The 14,132-nt window shown below is 37.3% G+C and overlaps 2 protein-coding genes across 2 annotated transcripts; both read right to left on the bottom strand.

Moving 5' to 3' along the window:
- Positions 1-2,180: 2,180 nt before the first annotated feature.
- On the bottom strand, positions 2,181-3,748 carry LOC132199754 (uncharacterized). Its single transcript, XM_059624711.1, has 4 exons — positions 3,558-3,748; positions 3,165-3,432; positions 2,578-2,715; positions 2,181-2,520 (listed from the first exon to the last, which is right to left on the bottom strand). Exons 1-4 carry the CDS (start codon positions 3,682-3,684, stop codon positions 2,352-2,354), a joined length of 702 nt encoding a protein of 233 aa, XP_059480694.1. The 5' UTR covers positions 3,685-3,748; the 3' UTR covers positions 2,181-2,351.
- A 923-nt stretch (positions 3,749-4,671) lies between these two features.
- LOC132200931 (BOS complex subunit NOMO3) lies at positions 4,672-10,846 on the bottom strand. The gene is made up of 14 exons (XM_059626726.1): positions 10,673-10,846; positions 10,419-10,518; positions 10,229-10,357; positions 9,601-9,845; positions 9,248-9,548; positions 9,029-9,197; positions 8,676-8,970; positions 8,213-8,611; positions 6,751-7,280; positions 6,331-6,694; positions 5,912-6,083; positions 5,531-5,851; positions 5,399-5,472; positions 4,672-5,225 (listed from the first exon to the last, which is right to left on the bottom strand). Exons 1-14 carry the CDS (start codon positions 10,807-10,809, stop codon positions 4,925-4,927), a joined length of 3,537 nt encoding a protein of 1,178 aa, XP_059482709.1. The 5' UTR covers positions 10,810-10,846; the 3' UTR covers positions 4,672-4,924.
- Between the last annotated feature and the right edge of the window lie 3,286 nt (positions 10,847-14,132).

Here is a 14,132-nt window from a genome sequence, read left to right as displayed (position 1 = left end):
TTCAATTTTCTTAATAATTTGAGTCAAACGTAAATAGAAGATAAATTAATTAGGCAAATTAGGATTTGTATGTTCCATTCAAACTCTCAATTTAATTTAAATTGCAAATTTTATTCATAAATAATTTCAAGCGCAATAATAATCCAAATTGTCGAGAGCGCAGAAGAAATTACAAAAAGTCTCAAACACGCAATTTTGAAGTGTCACATTGTTGTACTGACAAAAATTCAGTCTTGCCATCAAAGGTCCGAAACGAATTCACAATCACACAATGCTTTTTTCGATTTATCATTTTTCTTTTCAAAATAAAAATTTACAATCTAATCCTATTTTAAACACAGTGAGCACCAATAAACAGGCCATTTTTGGTAGTTCACATTGGACGGAGAAAGACAACGGGCGTGAGCAGCGGTGGTCCATAATTTACAATCTAGATCCGACTTTTAAAAGAGAGCGTGACTTCTTATATCAAAATTTATTCCATCTTGACCGGGGTGGGTTTCGGGATGATCGACTCGTATTTTGCGTAGGCGGCGTTCAGGGCCTTAAGGATGGGTCCAAAGTACTCAATTGAACTGAAATTGGAAATAAATATGAAATTTATAAATATGTATAAAAATAAATATAAAAGATCAAATTTAAAAAAATAAATGTTGTTAATGAAGAAATTATTAAAAAAGAAAAATAACATTTTTTTATATAAAAAATTAATAAAGTTTTGTAGAAAAAATAAGACCCATTTAAAACTAAATTCCCCTAAAATTTAAAACAGACCCATATCAGGGCTACCTTAGCTGGTTAATTTAATATTCCTGATAATCATTTTTTTTTTTTTAATATCTTATTATTTTCTTTTAAATTTCTCTATAATAAGATAGCATTTCATTGTTGCGACTGACAAAAAAATCAATTATAAAATCAATTCTAAATTATTTTCTTAAATTTAAATTTGGACTTACCGCTTCTGGTACGTTGGAGATGCGGCGGCAGGCTGGGTGTTGTAGGCGGCCGTGGAGGGCTGGTACGTGTGGTAGGCGTCGTAGGCCTGGGCCATTCCGCTGGCCAGGGCGCTGCCGGCCATGTAGCTGTTGGCCGCGGGGTCGTTGCCGCAGGTGCCCAGCAGGTAGCATAACTGATTAGACCATGTATCAGTAATTTTCTGGCCAAATCGTGTCACAATTTTAATATTCTTGCAACGTGTCGGTCATAACGGGTTGCCTACCTTGAAGCCGAACAGGGGCAGCACGACGGTGAGGATGGAGGCGAGGCCGACGAAGGCGAGCACGATGGCGCCGCCTGAGACGAGGAAGTTCATCAGCGAGGACGTGTTGAACGAAACGTCGCCCACGCCCGGCAGGGTCAGCACGCTCGAGGTGTTGGACGCGCGCTCGGCGCCGACGTTCTCCACCTCGGCCACTTCGCTCAAGTCCATCTCCTCGGTCGGCGCCGCAATGGCCAGGGCAGCCACCGCCATCAACACGAACAAGGTTCTCAACATCTGTTTTCACAATTAAGAAAATTAGAATAAACATTTCAAAAACATTAATAAAAATAAATTGGAAATTTTAAAATTGAATTAAATTAACTCCAGACAAAAAAACAGAATTTTTTATTTTGCATGAACAGAAGATACAAATTGAAAAAAGTTTTTTTAATCTAAATAATTTAAAAAAATTTACACAGTCAATCCACTTTACCAAAAAGTTTTTACTCATTATAAATTGAAATATATCATATAAAGTAACAAAGTTATGTTGAGTTAAAAAGCATAAAAAACATTTCAATAATTTTATAGAATGAACAATACAAGAGGTAATAAAATAAATATTTACGCACCGTGGAGGAAGTGGTGGTGTGTTTGTGGCTGCAGAAGGTGAACTGCCGTGCCACTGTGAGCCAGCAGCCCCTTTTTATGTCAAGATCATCCCCCGGCAACAGGTCGTACGGCGCCGCGAATGTATTGGAATGCGCCTTTCAGAGATAACAATTACCCCTGGGAGCGCTTTGTGCTGTTGCATCCCTCGAAATCTCCGCTGCAGTGTGGCAAGGCGGAATTACGAAAAGTCACTGACCTGCTTAATGTGTGCAGAGGTATAAGGAGGGAATGAAAGAAAAATAGGGGGTGCAAGTGCTATAGAGACAGGGATAGGTTGGGTGAAATATATAAATGCAAGTTTCGTGTTGCTATAGATAAGAAAAAGTCTCTTTATTGCTTCTGACAATTTTCCTTGAATTACTAAAAATAAAATGTGACAAAATGAAATTGTGAAATAAATAAATAAGAATGAACACTAGTGTTTCAAGAGACAAAAATAATTAATATTTGATATAGCATAAAGAACAAATTTTCATCATTTATAGAAATTGCCAAGTTCCTTCCTTGGTCGCTCATCTAGTGTTAAACGGGTTGAGTTCGCAGGATTATTTTTATCACTTTCAGAGTTCTTAACCCTGATTGAAGAGCATCCAATTTGCTCGCAATCATTCGTCTCTCCAGATTCGTAAGACCTCAGCGTTGAACTAAAGTAACATCAAATATTAGTTTGAAATTTAATACTTAATTAAAATTTAATTTACCCAAAAACTTTGATCATTTTCGCCAGAGGTGGACTTTCCTTGGCAATTTGTCGCGCCTCGCAAGCCAAACGAGCTCTGCACGCGGTCTCATCGCCGCTTTCAGTGATCGCCTTGTAGCCAAAGTTAGCCAGTTCAATTCTAGAAGTCGAGTGCAAAAATTGGTGTAAGTTTTCCTAAATTATTATATTATATTGTCAATAATTATTATTCAACTCTCATTACGAGGGCATGGATAGAGGAAATATATTTAATCCAATTTATTTTGATTTTTCGCATGAATTGTCTTATTGATTGGGGCGAGAATTCATAGAAATTTATCTTATGCAAACGATACTATTTGCACATAAATAGGTACATCATAAACATGACGAAATAATAATTTGTAATTTCAAATCATAAAAATATAACATTTAAAATGTTAAATTGCAATCTTTATCATATAAAAATTAAAAAAAAAAACACTGTAAGATTTGGAAAAAAAGAAATAAATAAAACAAAATATTTAAATATCTTAAAATAAATATAAAGACAAATTTAATTAACCAACCATAATTTAACATTATTAAATTAATTAAATTAATAGGTACCCTCTCATAACTCTTGACGTGAGAGATTCAACTTCAATTCCATTGTCGGACCGTTCTTCGAGAGTCTTTCCAGGACCTCCCGGTCCGGGATATTCCTCCACCCAGGGCTCACCTGCACTTGAGTACGAAGTCGAACAACCCCAGTATCCAGGGCCCCAAAATTTGGCACTATAAGCCATTGCCGCTGCGACTGCAATCACCACTAGCACGATTTTCGCCTTGATTGCAAGCAACCAGCCCAGCGCATTTCCAATTCCAAGTATTCCAACTATATTTCATGAGAATGAAAAAAATCTAAATTCCACATTTTATACTGTATAGTGTATTTTGATTTAAAGAAAGGAAAAATATAAATAGTAGAAATTATAAAAAGCGAAAATTGGAAAATCTTACATGGACGCCTTCGTGGAATTTCCAGGGACCTATGTTCCATTGGGGCTGTTGAGGCGTATGCTGCGTGTGTGACTTCGAAAACACAAATCACAAGCACTATAAGTAATTTTGGCGAAATTTTGAACATTTTGTCAGTCTTTAAGATATATGTAAATAGAAAACTGGCAGTAGTGCTTTATCTTCTCGCAACCTTCACGAAATGCAAATGAAAAAAATGAGCACCCTGGGTGCATTATATATGTGCGTGGGTGCGTCGAAGATGCGAAAAGCCCCTTCCATTGCAGACACAAATTGCCTACTAGCCTACATTGCTCTGTTTGTTTGACGAGCCATGGAGTGATCCAGATAAGTAGCCAAAGCGGCGCTCATAAAATCATTTAGATTTGAGAAAAAATATTAGTTCAAAACAGATAAAATTTTAACAGATATTTTTACTAAGTAAGTTTGAACATGTATGAATTAAAAATTGCAATTCACTTTTCAGAAGCTATTTTTATAATTTTGTGGTATTTTAATGAACTTCACTTTTGACGACTGCAAAAAGTCCACTTTATCAACATTAATGTTAGCATTATTTTTTAATTTGAAGATATATGAAAAACGTAAGAAGATGTGAAATTATTTGCGATGAGAATAATAAATTGTATCACTTTCTATAATTTTCCACTTCAACGCTTTGATGAGCAGTCTCCGAGTAAAAATAACTCAACCACTTAATGTCTGCATTATATGCATAAAGAGAAAATACACACTTTGATATGCTCATTAACTGAGGAAACGACAAAACAGTTTTACTTTTTAGTCCATATTCAGCTTGCATAGAAATCGAAATTAAACGAATAGGCTTTCATAAAATGATCCAACTTTTTCTTATCACCAAAGTGTCGCAGAGGGCAAAAGAAGCTGAAAATGGGTAGAGATCCCGTTACATATTTGCGGATGTGAGGAACATCATGTGTGGACTTCTTGTATGCTTTGGAAGATGAAATTATCACCAGGGCGCTAAGGAATGGTTGACTTTGATTTATGCCAAGGTGTGTGATTTACTAATTCAAACCCAGAGGCAGCGGGATATTACGTCTAGATTTGCTACTTATATTGAATTGTGAAGTAATAACAAAAATATTTTTTATGAGGTAAATACACAATATTTTATTTAGCAAATCACATTTCACCTCAAACTTCTTCCTTTTAATACACAAAGAAAACAGAAACCATCAACAACAAAAGGAAATATTGTAACAAATAATGGTGGCACTTAATCTTTCGTTCCATCTCAAACTATCGTCAATTACTCTATTTACATGCAAAATCAGAAGGTCATTCTCCTCTCATCACTTACAACTGGAAAGTTCAATAATTGAAGACTAGGCTTTGCGCAGCTTGGCTTTCTTTTTGGACACAGGCTCAACCATCAGGTCATCGTCAAGCGGAATGGGTGCAGGATTTGCCGAGGGGGCTCCGGTGGGTGCAGAGGCGATCACTTGTCGAACAAACCCTCCGATCTGAGCAAACACAGGCAGAACGTGGTCTTGGTTGAAGTAGGCCATCGCCAGGACAGCCGCCAGGGTGAAGAAGATGATCGAGCCCTTGGTGCTCTTTTCTTCATCCCGAGAGTCACCTCGGGAAGGGCCAATCAACGGGGCTCCCAACTCAAGTCGAACATATCTAAAATCAAATTCAGATATAAAATTTAATTTGAATTAAAAAGTTATGTAATTAAAAATAAAGTAATTGAAGTTATTCCAAATATTAATAAAAATTAACTCTCAATAAAACCTAATTGAAAATTTAGGCAACTTTTTACATTTTCAAATTAGGTAATAATCAATTAATTTTACCTGAATGAAGAATTAGCTGAGAAATGTGAGGTCAGACTTTCAACTCTCTTCTGTTGATTGCCAATAGGGTCGAGCTGAGAACAAGCAACAAAAATGAGCCCCACAACTCAATTAACCTAAGTGTGTTGGTACCTGAACAAAGTATGCCTTTCCATCATTGGGCAATACTGGCAGAATGAAGTAATGTTGCGGCACAGTGGATGGTTCCAGTTTCTTTTCAAAAATGTGACCGTCGGGCTCAGACTCCCTATACAGGCGGACGCGCAAATTCACTCCAGTGGGACAATTGACCACATGGACGGCCACATCACAGTTTGGTGGAGGCCTCCAGGCGATGATCCTCACGTCGGAAACGTCCGATTGCTCGACTCGGACTTTCAAGCTTGAGGGAGAGATGCGGGAAATGTGCTGATTGGCTTCAACACCCTGCTTCAGTCTCAGCGAGTATTCACACTAATATAAAAAAAAAATTGAATCAAATGTGTAAAATTAATTGGAATTCTTCAAATTTACCTTTGGCAAAAGACCTCTAATTCTGAATTGTCCAGAGACTTCAGAAATTGCTTCTTCCTGTTGGTTTTTGCAGGAATCGCCAATGCCAATTGCTTCCAGAATGACACCAGGCTCCGCTTCTTTGCTCAAGGAAGTCACAGCACCAAAACAACTGAATGCGACCCTCTTTCCACTGCAAGAAAATTAGATAAAAATTAAACTAAAAAAATTTATGGATTCTTTTAATCCTAAAATTGGGATCTATTAGGAAACATTAATTTAATACAAGTTAAAAGCAATGATTAATTTAAAAAGCATTATATCAATTGAAGTCATTACTTTTAACTTTACTTAAATGAATTAAATAGAAAAATAGAATCCAATAAAATTAACAACAAATTTACTTGTTTTCTTCCTCTCTTAAATTGAAAAATTCGCACCTGACTTTGACCTGGACAGTAGCACCCTCGGCAACATTGATGATCTTTGACTGCGGCTCAAACTTGTACTCCTTCAGCTTGGGCCTCAAAAAGTATTCTCCTGGCCACAAGGAGTAAAAGGTAAGAACTCCATCTGCTCCAGCTTGGCTGTTCTTCCTGTAATCGCCTCCTGACAGAGAGAGGAGGACACCAGCAAGGGGCGATCCATCGGATGAGTCGGTCACAGTGACAACCACTTCGGCAAGTTTCCGCGCCTCAAAAACGCCATTCTTGATTTTTGACATTTGATATCCTTCCCGCTCAGCCACAATTTCGTATTCATTTCCTGGACTTGGAGTTGGAAGGGGACCAATTTTGTACTGACCTTTTAATGAGTTTTAATTTTTTTAGTCAATTATTATTAAAATAATATAAAATTACCTAATTTGTCAGTGATCATAACAGCAATTTGCTCTCCGCCCTGAGAAACCTTGACCTCGACTCCTTCCAAAGGTGGGTTGACGCTTCCTTCGACAAAAAATCCCTTTTCTCCTCTGAAAACTACCGCGTCGGCCAAACAGTCCTCTCCAGTGCTGACCACCTTGGACGCCGGAGCAAAAATGAGTTTGTCTGCGCTCGGCTCGATTTTCAGTTCTTCTCTAGGCTTGGCCAGAACCTCAAATCTGTACTCGAAGCCATTTTGCCCTCGAGTTCCTTTCAACGGTCCCAGAGCAACTTTGGTTCCGTCCTCTCGGGCGACGTTGACGATGACATCGTCCTGCTGCTCAGAACTGTAGATGACTCCTCCGAACTTGTGTTTGATAGCTTCGAGGACGACAGGGCCAGTGGCAAGTTCCCAGGAGAACCAGGGCGCTGGGAATTCATGGCAGCTGACAGGGACGATCATGTAAGGGCCGGGACCAGGAACACAAAACTCATTGGAACCGCGGTGCATTTGAAGAGAAGCGATCCTACAAATTTGAAATTTGATTTTAGTAGAGGAAAAGTTATTTAGAACGCTATAATTAATAATATCTTAAATTTCTACTATGAGTTTATGATTATTTGAAGTGCATATAATTTTAAATAATCATTTCAGGAATATATTTTACAAATTTTTTTGTTACACTTTTGTTTATTTAAGTTTACAATCAGTTAAAGTTAAGTTTAAAGTTCTGTATTCTTTATATTTCAATTATTCAGGTAGTTTGGGTACTTAAAACTAAACAATAGTATATAATGGGGGAGATTCAATAGCTCTCCCTGTATAAAAGATATCCTAGAATCAAGAAAGAAAAATTTATCCCAAAAGGGTTGGAGAAAAAAAAAGTTGGAGGTGGGACATCGCCAACAGCGGGATAAATTTTACTTCTTTAGATGTATCCCAGGATATCTTGTAAACCAGGAAAGCAAAGTCTATTGAATCACCAATATAATTTAAAGAAAATAGATATAATAAAATTGAGCTGCAATAAGTTCTTTTGACATTTGATGTAGCCGAAGAACATCACAGTTTGCAAATAACACAAATTCATTGGATTCAAAATAAAATTTCAATTTATAAAGAAAAGCTTCATACAACTATATTAAAAGATTTAGTTTGAAAAACTAAATATAATCAATAAAATTAATAAAATACACTCAAGAAAATAAAAACACGCGGGCTTTGAGAACTCCCAGTGAGGCACGAGTTTTGAATGCACCATACCACAATGGAAGTTCCTACAGCCAACATGCCAAAATAAATAAAATAATCAAACGAAGACAACATCACATCCCTCTTGTTTGTGTACGCCACAGCTACATTTACAAAATTAATAAAACATAATTCACAACAAAAACATCTACAAATAATATTTAATCATCAGAAAACATAAATAACAACAAATGGATATAGACTTACTTGACATTATCTAAGTTGAAGTAGTCAACGGCAGTATCGTGACTGGACTTGACGACCATTGTGTACCCTGTCTGAATGAATTCAGGAACTGTTGTTGTGGCTGTTGAGACAGTGACCTTCTGGACACTGTCCCTCCAGCAGAGACTGCCCTGCTCGGATTTGATGTGTAGATCGTACTGTCCGGGTAGGACGTCCTTGAAGGTGTAGGTCGTCGCCTCATTGATGGTTTGCTTGGCAGGCGGAATTTCATCGTCAAATGAGACGAGGATCAGAGTGATGGTGTCCGCACATTTGCCAATGCACTTGATTCGGCCTGACAGGGTAGCGCGGAGAGGGGAGAAATCGATCACACTGATTGACTTGTCCACCACGTTGACGGTGCGAGTCGAGGGTGAAAATCTACAATTACAATAATAATAATAATAAAATAGATTGGAGAAAAAAATATAAATTTTTAAATTACTTGAGCCCTTTCTTGACTTCGTTGTCAGTGACCAGGACGGACATGATGTACTCCCCGGGAGAAAGCATGATGCAGTAGATTCCAGAGTCAGCTTCAGTTTGCGTGTTGAGCACTCGGACCTTATCAGGAAGAGAGACGGCTTGGACAGTTCTTGGTCCAGAGGCAACACCTAGAGGAAGGTGGGCCTCCTGCTGATGGACAATTCCACAAACTGCAAAGGCCGATGGAAGCAGATCCGGAAGAATGGGAGAGCTCGGCGAAATCCTCACGTTGATCACAGGGAATTCCAATTTATCTGCAATTTAATAATTATGTAAGCGACACTGTTAAAAAATTTAAATAAAATTAAATACCAGCAACTGCACTCAGTCTGTAGTTTCCAGCCTGCATGTTTTCAAGTCTGAAGTTTCCATCCTGACCCGCAAGAGCTCTCTGTTGGCCGTTGAGATAAATTTTGGCATCGGGAACTCCAGCGCCCTTCTTGGCGAACTTCACTTTTCCAGTCACAGTGAAACCTTTGACCTGTAACAAAAATTTAATTCTGGAAACATTGTGCAAAAATTGAAACTCACTTGAAATTCTGGCGTCAGAGTGAGGCTGTCGTGTTTGACTGTGAACTTGAGCTCTTTTGGTCTGACGTCGAAAGCAATTCCCTCTTTGCTGGCTGCATAGTGAGGGACAAGTCTGTAGGCGCCAGGTTGGAGAACAGGGAAGGAAAACTCCCCATTCGGTCCAGACTCCACTCTGCACAGACCGGTCGGAGACTCGAGACAACCAGGGGGCTTCGTCTTCATCGAACTTTCCCCATGCAGAACAAAACTGACACCTCCAATTGGTTCCTTGTCACTTGTTACTTTTCCAGACACAGGATATCTAATTATAAGATTCATGAACAAATTTAGATGGTTTTTATTTATGAATTTACCCTCCGACGGTGAGGGTGCCGTCGATTTTGTAGTTGTCGGCAGTGACGGAGAGGCTCGCCTTTTCCTTGGACATTTTCCATCCTTGTCTCGAAGCCAGCAACTCGTACTGGCCGGGGGCTACTCTCGGAAAGGAGAAGGTGCCGCCCTGGTTGGTCTTGACCTTTATCAAAGGTTCAATGGCTCCTTTGGCATGGAGGGCAACTGTGACTCCTTCTGGGCCTTCATCACTACCAGCACTTACGACCTGGAACGATAAACCAATTTTTTAGTTTTGAACTAAAATATTATATAACAATTCACAACTGCCAAATTTGTTTAAAAAAAGTGAAAAAAGGTTTGATTCGAATCATGGTAGGAAAATTGACAGAACTGAAAGGGAAAAAATATTATTTTGCAGGTGCCCATTTATATAGTTGAATAGTTCGTCAGGGTGACATAGATTTACATGAAGTTTTCACAGGATATACAAATAAAAGGGTCTATTTTTGCCAAAGTATGTAATATAAAATAAATTAGAATTCAATTCCGGTCCCTTAGCATTTTCATAACCAAGGGGCCAGAATATTAAATGAATCAGATAAAATATCAGTTATTTTGTTCTGACTAAGAGAAATCTTAAATATTGACCTTCCCAGTCACAGCAAATCCAACAAAGACAAAATTCACGTCTTTGCCCAAACTGCACGGGTCGTTCTGTCCGTCAACATTGACGGCCACTTCACTAGGCTCGAATTTCCAGCCGGCCGGAGCAGACACCTTTGAAATAATTTCAATTATTAATGTGTCCGTATTAAAATGCATGACTCAATTAAAGTACCCTGAGGATGTACTCTCCGTGGTCATCGACCGGAAGGAAATAATAACCATTGTTGGGGGCGCAGTCGGTCACGTCCTTCTTGCTTCCCTGCCTCGTGTACCTGCGCCAAAGCGAACGTTAATAAAACGATGAAATTTGACTCGAATTAAGATGCTAAAAATAATGCCGATTAAATGCATAAATTGAATAAGTAGCAGCAAAGCCATAATGGTGCACACGCGATGCCGCGACGTGTGTGAATTTTTCCAACTCACAATCCGACTTCGACGCGCGAGTACTCGATGGGAATGTGGCTCTTGATGAATCCGCCGCAGCCCAAAATTTCGTCCCCGCTCGTCAGTAATGGGGCTGTTATTGAAAAAATCACAAAAAACGCATAATTGATCAGCATGTTGAGCGCGACCGGCCCAAGCCCAACTCAGCTGAATCAAAAGCAGCAAAATTAGCACGAGCGACGCCACACGAACTCGTCCGGTACTAATCAGGAATGTCTCGAATTCGGGCAAGCCCGCCGAGCTCCCAAGAGAAGCCTGTTGCATACTTACAGTTATGGCTTGACGTGTGTAACTTTTATATTTTGTATTTTGTATATATTATTCAGGAAACTTAAAATTATTATAAGACTGGTAAAAGAAGCTGTTCCTACTCTTTATTTTGTGTAATAATTACTTCTGACAATAAATCTGTGCATGTCATTTAACTTTATAATATTTTAGTGATTAATTTAATAATCAACATTAGTATCTATGGGAAGAATGGGAAGCAGGAGCAACCTCAAAAAGAAGGAATAATGTTTCATTAAAAAATTGAGATTTCCAAAATTTGAGCTTGTAAAAATCAGTGCACATCTTTTTTCTGGACAAAAATTGCGTTCTCCATTTAGAAAATTACGTCATTTAAAATATTAATACAAAAAAAAATCCATAAAGTGAAGGTAAAAGGCGACAGAAGAATATCATTTTTTTATCGTTTGATGAATTTGGGAGTCAGAAGTGGATCACAGGTGAATGGTGTGGACCACCTGAGGCGCGATCAGGTTCGCGACGGCAGCAGAGCAGCGGCCTGCAAAAGATGAGCCACGCGCCTGCTGCTCGCGAGAGAAAGATGAGCAACAGCTTTTTTTGTCTTTTTTTTTCTCCTTGCTAAATATTGTAACTGCCCAAAAAGCCTCGCGCGCACGTTTGGATTGAGAGTGCGGCTGCGGCTTCGTTGTTATCGCATCTTCTCTCTCATCCCCCGCAGCTGGCCCAACGAAAGGCGGCTGGAGAGAAAGAGCAGCTGCTCCCCTTCAAATCCCTGGATGGGCAGATGCTCCAGAGAGAAGAGTACCTGAATTTACAATGAAGCACCCTGCGCGGTTTTGTGATTCGTTTAAAAAATGATGCTGAATTACAGGCACATCTGCTAAAAGTTCAAAGCTTTTTAACACATTTTAAATAAAAAAAAGCAGTAATTTAAATTTAATTAAAGGAAATTATATTTATTCAGATTCTCAACTTTCTTAAGTAATAAAAAAAACTGAAATTATAGAAGAAGAAAATTAAAAAACGGTTTTAGATAATCAAAATCCTTTCCATTTTTTTTAAGAGTATAAAAATCTATTTTATAAAGACAAAGAAGAAGAAAAAGGTAAAAAGAAGAATAATAAATTTAAAACAAATTTCAGCACTTGTTATGCTTAAATTTTTTTTTTTTTTATTTTGAATTAGACAAAATTATCTCATTTTGTGGGAGTAACTCTTCGCTTCAAACGCACTTCAGCGTGTAATTTGCATATTATCATAACTTTGTGCGCGGTTTATGACCTCACATGCAGCGTTTTTTTTTAGCTTTCAGTCACATGAGCAGAGGCGCTTGAACGCGAATTATGCGAACCTGTTTGCACAAAAAAACCCTAGGTTGGTTATTGTGCACTTAAGCCGCCTGGAAAAAAATTAACAAAAAAAGTTAATCTGATAAGCCATTGTGCACAATGTGTCAGGTCAATATGCTCTTAATGAAATTCAAAAACAGGCGTAGCTTGAGACAAAAATTTTTTTTAACTTGCTCTTCTAAAACTATTAGATTAAACAATAGTAAGTAGTGTTGTGTTTGAAAAAGCATTGTATTTACATTAAATAATTTACCCAATTTTTTATTTCATCCAATTTTTCAGTTTATTTATTTTTTATTCAAAAATTAAATTATGATTATTATTTTTTCTAATTTTAATGTCAATTTAAAAGAATACATATAGTGTGCGTTATTAGTTATTGTTAAAAAATAATTCTACTTTTTGTTTACTAACAATTTTTCCTCTTAAAAAAACCCCAGTCAAAAGTAATTCCTCAAGAATATATTTGAGAAGTAAAATGCAAATTATCTCTTAACCGATCAAGCTTTAAACGTCGCCGCAAAAGAGAAATATCTTGCGGTTTGCGTGACTTAATTTTAAAGAACACCCAATGCAAAATAATATTTAAAACACACACCGCCTCCAAGCTATAAATTTTCAGCATCGGTGAATTATCCGCTGAAGAAATTTGACACCTATAGCTGCTGCCTGCTGGGGAAAATTGAGCGCACGTCTCTCATTCAAATTTTTTTTTTAAATATATTATATTTTTTTGACAAAAAACGAGGGAGACGAGGACGAAGCGACGAACGGCAGGCGGGCAGAATGCAGCAAAGCGTGTGTGTTCTACTTGAGGCGCACATTAAAGTGGATCTAATTTCATTTTGAACCCTCTGCACATTTAAGCCACGGCAGTTAGGTCACAAATAATTTTTTGTTTACTAAAGTGACGGGTATGTGAGGTGTGAGGACTGTGAGCTGAATCTTCCATCGCCGAGTTTGAAGAATGAAAACTCTAAAAAGGTCACAAGTTGATAATTATAATGAATAATAAACATTGCGATTTTGAAAAATCATGTCCCTGATGTCAGAAAATAGATTCCAATTTATTTTCAAAATGTTTATGAATTTTTTTAATTTCTTTGATTGAAGATAAAAAAAAACAATATTTGAAAACAACTTTTCTAGCCCAATTTTGAAACACCTGACATATTTCATTGGTGATGGTTGATAGTGATGGTGACATAATGTGTACGCTCTACGCTGCAGGTAACTTTTAACTTTAAATATTTTGACATAACTCAAATTTAAAATAAAAATCATCACTCATTTTGGTTATTTCGGGGAGGGGGGGGGTATAATTATTATATGGGTAGAATATTAGTTCATCAGATTTCTAACTGCATTATAATGAATTTAATCTATTTTCTTTTTGAATAACACAATTTCATTAAACTGCCAAAACCTTCTAGAATTTTTATATCTTTTTGAGAGAATTTAGTGAGATTTAGTTGAGCTACTTTTAAAAAACATTAAAAGTTTACATTTTTGCTTATTCCTTTATTTTGTTTTTATGTGACAAATCTAAGTAATTTAAGTTAACATTTAAAAATAATTATAAAAATATAAAATTTCTTTGTTATTATAACAAAAACAATATTTAATAAATAAATTTAATTTTTTTACAAACTAGTTTTTTAAAATATTATTATTTAGTTAATATTGTATAAATTTTAATTGGGCTTTTGGTAATGAAAAATAATTGGAGGTCCACAAACACAAAATTTCAAACGGTGAAGGGAGGTGGTGGGAGGGAGAACCGCAGGGAGAAAGAACCCTGCGCTCGCGACTCGCGGCTTCACTCGCGCTCCGGCTCACCG

The sequence above is a fragment of the Neocloeon triangulifer genome, unplaced genomic scaffold (genome assembly GCF_031216515.1).
Source record: "Neocloeon triangulifer isolate White Clay Creek 2 clone unplaced genomic scaffold, ASM3121651v1 ptg000014l, whole genome shotgun sequence".
Lineage (NCBI taxonomy): Eukaryota > Metazoa > Arthropoda > Insecta > Ephemeroptera > Baetidae > Neocloeon > Neocloeon triangulifer.
Note: the sequence above shows the minus strand (reverse complement) of the source record. Positions and strands in the feature narration are given on the sequence as shown.